This window comes from Limulus polyphemus, unplaced genomic scaffold (genome assembly GCF_000517525.1).
Source record: "Limulus polyphemus unplaced genomic scaffold, Limulus_polyphemus-2.1.2 Scaffold4806, whole genome shotgun sequence".
Taxonomy (NCBI): Eukaryota; Metazoa; Arthropoda; class Merostomata; order Xiphosura; family Limulidae; genus Limulus; species Limulus polyphemus.
In genome coordinates, this window is record NW_013670416.1 from 65,782 (window position 1) to 75,290 (window position 9,509).

The 9,509-nt window shown below is 36.3% G+C and overlaps 1 protein-coding gene across 1 annotated transcript in view; it reads right to left on the bottom strand.

The window, feature by feature from the left end:
* The window catches only part of LOC106471713 (arginine kinase), a gene marked incomplete in the record, with an annotated part of 9,547 nt that extends 3,092 nt beyond the window's left edge, over positions 1-6,455 (bottom strand). The window contains 3 exon segments of the mRNA NM_001314084.1: positions 426-590; positions 1,007-1,266; positions 6,281-6,455. Coding sequence (NP_001301013.1) covers positions 426-590; positions 1,007-1,266; positions 6,281-6,449 — 594 coding nt within the window.
* Between the last annotated feature and the right edge of the window lie 3,054 nt (positions 6,456-9,509).

Genomic DNA, 9,509 nt, shown 5'->3' on the forward strand with positions numbered 1-9,509 from the left:
TTAGAGTCGAAATAAGATGTAAAGAGCCGGGGTTCGATACCCGTGGTGGGCATAGCACAGATAGCCCACTGTGCTTAACAACAAATAAGCCCCCCAAAAAAAACACATTTAGAGCAGCAATATTTTCCAAAAAACATCACGAGAATTTTTTCAAAATTAATTTGAGTAGATGATATAAATACAGTCAGTATTTATTTTTGATATAAATTTAGTTTTCGCTGACCCGTTCTGTTCAAATATTTAAATAACTGTATATATCATAATCTTATAATATACTGATATATATATTATAATATTCGGTTACAATACACAAAAATCACAGTTTCTTTCAGTATAAACGTATTTCTAATGCGACTAGCGATAACCTTCTACAAACTTTCAATGTTGTAGTGGTCTTCACGCTTTACACTATGACTTTTACATTTTACTCTTTACACTTACCTGTCTCCTTCCTTAAATAAGAAATGATCGTCAATGAGCTGCTGCTGGGTGGCTTTGCTCATCCCCGTGAGGGGGTAGTAAGTTCCTTTCAGTTCGTCCTCCATGCTGCTCAAAGTGGAACTGACTTTTTCCTCCATTTCTTTATATTGCTAGAAACGAAGATAAAACCCACAGAGTCAGCGAACTGGTGAGATCTTTATTTAACCTATCTCAAGGATATTTAACCATCCAAATACGTATAGTTCTCTTTCTTTTTCTTTTAAAAAAACGTTGATTTTTTTTTACTGCTCAGTTTATATAACAAATTAAATCCAGGAATTCATTGATTGATAATAAATAGAAATACTAAAAAAAAGTCTTAAACGTAAAGATTATACAAGGTAGTGAATAGCAGCGTATAATTAATAACTGCTAAATAGTCCAAAATTAGACAACATGGCCGAACATTGTCTTATGTAATTAATACATTCAGGTTGTTTTCATATAAATTTAATTATAAAGTTTTGAAATAAGTAGAGAAAGCTCATTTAACTAACAATAAAACACAATTAAATAGCATAGGCACCTCCGCTGTCAAACAAGGATTAAAGGGATAACCCTGAAGACTACGACCACAGCGCACTCTAGTGGAGATGATAAACTGTCCTGCTGGGTCGAGATCCACTAGCGTATTGATGTCACCCCACTGCTTGGGTGGATGTTTATCTGTGAGTTTGAAACCTCCATGGTAGTCGTCAATAATGGGATCAAACAGAGGACCGAAGGTTCTGTACGATTCTGCGTCTGGAGCGTAGATTCCCACGCCACTATCCAGGTTCTCAACACCTAGATAAAAACTGGAGTAAGAATTCGTCGTGTTTTCACGTTTCTCTAACAAGTTGATGAAACAGTATTCGTGACAGTATTAATTGTACAATTTCTTGCAAGATATAATTTATCTAGCGCTTTTTCGTGAAGCAAATATCTTAAAGAAACTGACTTGTCAAAAATATTAATTAGGTTCCACTTAATTTCAATGACGCACATGATTAGAATGTTATAGAAATACCCAAAAAAGGCGTTAAAGTTAAGCCTTCACTAGGATTCTGGGAATAAAAAAAAAGCTTAAAGTTCAGAATATATTAAAACACCGCCGGTTTCTGAGAAAACTATGGTTAAATCTCTCGGATCCATATTTAAGAAAAGGCTTAAAGTTCAGAATATATTAAAACACCGCCGGTTTCTGAGAAAACTATGGTTAAATCTCTCGGATCCATATTTAAGAAAAGGCTTAAAGTTCAGAATATATTAAACCACCGCCGGTTTCTTGCTGAGTTCTACTAGAACAAGGAGTAATTTGTTAAACTTTCTTTCAAGCAAATGTTAGAAACTTTCGAATACCGCGAAGGCTTTGCGCTTTCCCTATAAGCCTAGAAATAATTAAAAAAAAGTACTGGATTGTGGGTTATTCCATCAAACTGAGACGATGGTAATTCTAATAGGTTTCTTCTTTACAGTTTCCACGGGTTTCCAGTGTGCAGAGTATGAAAAGCTATCATTTTACACTTTCATTTACGCCTCTCAAATTATCAACAAACAAATCAGGCCTCGCCAGTTGAAGCATCTTTACATTTAATAACAATTTACTTTTCGTTCAGAGAAAACGCGGTTCAAAAACATAATAGACTTAAAATATATTACTAATGAAAAACACAGAGCAGTTAAAACGTCGTCCTAGAGACGTTTCTCTAGCCTTTTACTCTGCTGTAAATAGAACTGACGTGTGTTTATTCTAGATAGCGCACTTTCTCGCACGAGACTCGATAAGAACTAAATATCGTGTCTAAGTTGTCCCACTTTCAGTACGCCCGTGGGGTTAATAATTACAAACAATAACACCTTCGAGCAGAAATATCTGTATTACTGACTACGCAAAATTGAGATTTATGAGCTCGACTGGCACGACGCCTAGCATCGAAACCTGGACATAAAACTAATTTATTTTAGAGTTTCAAGAGTCTAGGAAATTTTATCTCTCATTAGACTCGGCATTTATCACTGTATTGTCAGATAATTAACATTCACTAATTAGACATCGCTCTTTACGTTAGCCGGGTCATTTTTCAAGACAACTGATAAAAATAACGTTGAGTATCTTCTACCTATTTTATAAACAAACTGTCAGAAGATTAACAGCCGGGATATTAACTTAACGCCAAGTGACAAGAAAATTCAACTTGTTTAAAAAAACAAACAATATTTGTTGTGAGACAGCGCTGTATAACTGTACCTGTGTATTAACCGGGAAAATAATGGAAAAAAAAAATCAAGGCATTAGTGAGTATTTGTTTTAAAGTAATTCAAGTTATTTAAAATATTTGAATTGTACAGGGTGTAGAAGTTGTGAATATAGAGTTTCTGGTGACTAAAACAAGAGATTAGAAAAGTTTCAACAAAAAAAAAGAAACGAACTGGAATTGTAATTTACGCAAGGTTTTATCTTTAAAATAAAGTAAAAATGTTGCTTTTACTCAAGTACAATTCTAACGTCCTTCTCTGTAGGAAGATTTCTTGGCTCAGAACCTCTTGACATTCACCAGATCTTGAGAAGGTTAAGGACAGCATCCAATAGCACGAAGCGGTTCTGTGACGTCATTGGCATTTGCCAAAATGGCTCACTAATTTTAACTACCAGACAGGTCGTTGTACAAGAATCCCAAGGTGAAAAGGGGGTCATTTTTTCCTCCATTTCTTTTATTCTTAGGTAGCTCCCTAAATAGCTTTATCATCTATTTGTGCTTAATTTTATATTATTTAGATACAAAATTTAATGGAGGTGTGAACCAACAGAAATGTGACCAACATGATGTACTAACTTCACGTGCCTACTTTGAGGCCGCAATTAACTACCATTCGTGCAAACAACAATTAGTTCAAACTTATAATATTCACAATATCTGTTGACGTCAAATTTAAAATGTTCTTTTATTAAAACCCACTGTGATATCGTTTATTAATAAACAGCACCAAATGCCGTGGGTGCAATAAGAGCATACCAAACGATAAGGCCTAGTAAACTTTGAAATCTTACGAATTTACTACCAAGAGCACGCAAAATATTCTATAAACGCACGAAAGATTTGTGTTCAGTTTATTGAGACCTGGTTCAAGTAACACAAACTCGACAAGGCTCGAGCTTCAGTACACTGAAAAGATCGTATGTGGAGTCCTTTGTCAAGTTCCCTCTTGATGATGTCACCTTCGCGGGACATCGCGGTCAGGTGTAAAAATGTAAATCCCCTGGTGTAAGTATGAAAGTGGTCATACATATTTGAGCTAGAATGTTCACATAAAGCTATAAATCAGTAATTATTGTATCTCTTCAGCTGTGTGATCAAGTAGGAAAAAAATAGGTCGTTAGCATAATTCCAGCATCTTCGCTGGTAATAAGCATTCTTCTTTAAGTTTCCATTAAAACTGCTTCGTACGTTTAGCCGCAGCATAATGGCTCATAGAATGACTCTGAGTTTCCATCTCTTGATCGGTTTGAGATCTAATTACAGCCGTGGCTATTGATGATTCCCTCTTGTTGAATACGTTTATCTCCAGATGTATTAAATGTTTGCGGTCACTTCTCATTATTTTAGATCTGTTTGAACTTCAGGTGGCACAGTACTAAGCTTAAAGGCATACAATGGCAGAGAATGGGGGTTCGATGCCTGTAGTGGGTACGGCGCGAATAAGCCATTATTCAACTTTGTGCTTAAAGAAACAGACAAACAAGGTAAAGAACAGCTAGCTAGTAAGAATCATTCGATAATTGTCCATTAATATAATACTTTCTTTTTCATTTTTACAGTGGTTCCAAAATTATTTTAGTTTGAGGCTCCCTTGATGTGAATAAAAAGTTTTAGCCCCTCCCCATTTATAAAAATGCTTTAAAATGTGATTTTAAAATGCCCCCCCCCCCCCACACTACTTTAGCATGGTGCCGTTGTAAAAACAATAACATCTCATTTCGCCATACTGCATGGTCTAATTAATTCAACAAATTTTTTATCGGCTTATTATTTATAATTGAAATTAATTCAACATCTTTGTTTTCGGCCCATTTTTTTGGCGGCTTCCCAGAAAGAGTTTCACGGCCCTCATGGGGGTCACGGCTCCCACTTTGGGAAACACTGGTCTAGTAGGATCTTGCACGTCGTATACTTTTTTTATTATTATTATTGTTCAACTAAAGTACTTATTTATTTACACCCGGATCTGGTATGGTTATATAATTATTGAAAAACGCTAACTGTGGATACTTCCCCCCCCCCCACCTCTCATCAAGGAACAACAACACATCTTTCAGAGATACGGTTTACGTTACCGTACGCAGTACAGATGGAAACCTGTACGAGAAGCTGGAATTGCGTACCAAATGGACGGCACATCCTTAAAATAGCGCCAGTAAACGCTCCAATCACAAGACTATTCGATTCCCTTAAACGGAAGCGAGAAGAGGCAGAAGACTGGAGCAACCGCGTCTCCAAATATGTTTTGTTATGAACATGAACGTTTATAGTTAGAACACTTGTTTAGAAAGTTTCCCCTTTTCATCTCGTGTTAAAATAACTAGTTCAGGTTCACGGAGAAGCGTTGAGAGATTCAAATGAATTTCGCGCCTCAGAATAAATAGGCCCTTGTTTCTTTTTTTGTCGAAATAACGGGAAACCGAACTGCTCAAAGTTAGTTCATAACTCAAGAAAAGATGATAGAATCAATGCATTTACAACTTCATCTTCACTAGAAATAACGGTTCTATTGTGCTGAGATGTACGGAAATAACAGTTTCACACTAAGAATATCTAGAATACAAATAGAGAATCAATTTCGGGTTCTTTTTTTTTTTTTGCTGTTGCTATGGGAACGGATCTTGCTAGACTACTACATCCACCCTTTTATTGATCGAAGGAGATGAAACTCATCGTAGACATTGCTGAACAAAACCTTCGCCCCCTGCGATTCGTTCTAACAACGTTATAAGTCAACCTACAGAAAGCATACATTTGGAGTTTTATCAACTTGTGCTGTCATCAGTAGGCTGCAGTTGTAGAGAAAGAGGTACTTTTCTGAGCCCCCCCCCCCCTCCACGTCTCTTCAAGTTCATTAAAATAATCCCATCCCGCCCCCCTCTTTTCCCAGTACTAAGAGAAACTTAGCTATATTGAAAAGACAAATGTTGATAAATTATCTGGAAAGATTCTGGAAAAGGAACTGAAATTTCGTTCAATTTGGTGTATCTGTTTTAGAAGAAATCTTTGTCAAGTAAAAACCATTTTCATTAACATACTAACGAACTGAGTCGTCGAAAATCAATTACTACAAAGATTAATAAAATAAGTTAACCAGAAAGGACAAAAAATAACAATAAAACCATATACGTGTTAGGACTAGCGAAGTTATATGGTACACTTTAAAACTGGCATCAGTTAACATTGTTATAGGACTAGCATAGTTATATGGTGCACTTTAAAATTGGAATCAGTTAACATTGTTATAGGACAAGCATAGTTATATGGTGCACTTTAAAACTGGAATCAGTTAACATTGTTATAGGACTAGCATAGTTATATACAACACTTTAAAACTGGCATCAGTTAACATTGTTATAGGACAAGCATAGTTATATACAACTTTAAAATTGGAATCAGTTAACATTGTTATAGGACAAGCATAGTTATATACAACTTTAAAACTGGAATCAGTTAACATTGTTATAGGACAAGCATAGTTATATGGTGTACTTTAAAATTGGAATCAGTTAACATTGTTATAGCGGCTCACTGTTACATGTGGTATTAAAAACGCTTACCTGATTGGATGACATCAAGAAGGGTGGCTCCCATACCGGTCTTCTTGTTTTTTATGCTATCAAAGACATCCTTCGTTAAATGCTTTTTTAGAAGGGATTTGCAATCACTAGCTTCTTGCAGTTTCTTGAAGCCAGCTTCTAGCTTGTCCAATGTTGCCTGGTCCACCATTTTGCCCCAATGTAAACAGCTGCACCCAACTGAAGACCTGTGAGAGTGAACTTCTGTAAAATTGAAACTCACTGCTTTGAAGTTCTGTTCTCGTCTTAATAGAGACCGCAAAGTATTCTGGGTGAAAACCTTGGTATTCCGTCATGGTGCTTTTGCTGTCTAAACCTATCACGTTTGAGCGTTGTATTTGTGAGCTACTAGAAGCAAGGGCATAGGATGAGAGCTCAGAATACATCTGCAAACTAAGAACAGAGTTTTTTTTGTCTATTTTTAACAAACTAAGCAAATACCAAACGACCTAGTTATTTTCTATAACACCAGGGCCTGATGTTGGCCTGGCTCACAAAATATCTCTTCCCTTGTCCTTACAGAACAATTAGTTAATATAGAGCAGTGTTCCTACTTAATTACCTCATCATGATCTTCCAGCTTCTAGGAAAATCTTAAGAACCAAACGGTAATTGTGTTTAGAGGAAATATACACAATACGTTGGCTTGAAAACCGGTGCTATTACATAGTTTTCTACGTGACTGAAACAAGACAGTTTTTTTTACAATAAAAAGATCGACATAAACGTTATAAAAAGAACAACGTTTACCAAACAGTAAATTTTCACACGATGGAGGTAGTTTCTGAAATTTATTTCAGAAGGAAAAGTTAGCAGTATCATATTCTGACGAACTGAGTATTGCACAGACGACTAATGAAAAATCTTGTTTATTTTATTTTTGTTGTTCTTCGTATTTTTCTCTGAGTTGTTAAGAGTTAACGTAGTGTAAAAGGAATATTAATTGAATAGTTTTAAATAAAATGATACGTTGGATAACGTTGCTAGGTTACACCCAAAAAAGAAGGTTAAAGTACTCAGCAGTCTTAGTTGTAAAATTTCCAGAAGCTATGTTACCTGTAATGTTTTCGCTGAAATGAATTTGAGAAATTTGATATTAAAACTATGTCTAAAAGAAAAAAAGAAAATTTAAGGCTTACCCTCTGATCAAACACGTTATATACCACAGGGAGAACATTACTGTTGATGCACTACACAAGAGACAGGGTTAAACGATGCAGAGAAGAGGAAGACGTGAGAAGCGATGTGATTCGTTAGCGCTATGCAGCAGTGGCTCCGGCTGTAGGACCAAAATCCTGCAGGACCGTTTGTAGCGGTATAGGTGTTGCTGAAAGACAGTGAGATGAATAAAAAAAAAATACTGGTGTTTGCTTAAAGTTATTATTTCTATTTTCATTAATTTGCATTTATACTTCACAACAAAAAGGTGGAATAACTTTGAAATAATTTTCTAAATATAACAAAACCTGCTTAATCCAAACTTAGAATTCTTCGTGAAATATTCGTGTTCAGAGACGAACTTTTGTATCGAGAAGTTTAACAACTGTCGAGATTTTTAAATCAGAAAATACAAGAAACTTGAAACATCGTCGAGATAAAGTTGAATAATTAACTTATTGTTACAACAAATCAACACATTTGTTTCTAGGTTTTATGAGATGGTTGTTTTTTTTTATATACTTTACTAACGAGTTACTTTCACGTAATCAAGACAAAATTCCATTAGCTCATTTTTACCATATTGCTTTATACAATCGTTATACGTTGTGAACAAAAATCGGTGTCGTTGAAATATATTTATATTATACTAATCTTATTAAATATCATTGTTTGTTTTGAATTTCGCGCAAAGCTACACGAGGGCTATCTGCGCTAGCCGTCCCTAATTTAGCAGTGTAAGACTAGAGGGAAGGCAGCTAGTCATCACCACCCACCGCCAACTCTCGGGCTACTCTTTTACCAACGAATAGTGGGATTGACTGTCACATTATAACGCCCCCACGGCTGAAAGGGCGAGTATGTTTGGTGTGACGGGGATTCGAACCCGCGACCCTCAGATTGCGAGTCGAGCGCCCTAACCACCTGGCCATGCCGAGCTATTAAATACAGATACTTATACAGGCAACATTAATGATATATTATGGAAAAATGAGAAAAAAAAACAGTTCATTTCATATGCCATATGTCTACCAGTTCTCAAGCATTAGTAGTGTATTACAGTAAACATTAAAAATGATGCTTTCGTTACTATACCTTGAATTGCTGCAAGGAACACAACAACAATTTGTTTTGTTTGTAATTACGCAAAAAGCTGAACAATGGGCTATCTGTGATCTGCCCACCACGGGTATCGAAACCCGGATTTTAGCGTTGTAAGTTCGCAGACATACCACCGGAGGGAGGGGGGACAACAACAATTTAATAAGAAGGGAAATTTTGAACAGATTGCGTCGTGTTCAATATATTTACCGATAAAGGTAATTCAAACAAGACAAATCTGGAAACTACATCTATCGTATTGCTCCCCAGTGGATTCGATACCTGTGGTGGGCAGAGCACAGATAGCCCATTGTGCAGCTTTTTGCTTAATTACAAACAAACAATCTATCATATTACATTTTTAAAAAATGGCTCTTTTTTTTTCAGTAACTTAAGACTAAAGCAATATTGGTGCGATCTAGTTTATAATTTACTTTCCTTCTTGACCCACTGAAAGTTAATCGAATTTTAGAAGAAAGATGTTCAGATTATAGCTCTTCCCTCGAAACTTATTCATCCATCCTTCCTCCTGGTCAGTCTGATGGCCGTGATGACGCACTATTGGCCGACAACGCTGTTTCCATTGTACCTAGATTCTGCGAAAGTCAAGATCGTCTGATAGATCTAGGGATCCGACTAGATCAGATCTTCTGATAGCTCTAGGGATCCGACTAGATCAGATCTTCTGATAGATCTAGGGATCCGACTAGATCAGATCGTCTGATAGATCTAGGGATCCGACTAGTCAAGATCGTCTGATAGATCTAGGGATCCGACTAGTCAAGATCGTCTGATAGATCTAGGGATCCGAATAGTCAAGATCGTCTGATAACTCTAGGGATCCGAATAGTCATGATCGTCTGATAGCACTAGGGATCCGACTAGTTCAGATCTTCTGATAACTCTAGGGATCCGACTAGTTCAGATCTTCTGATAACTCTAGGGATCCGAC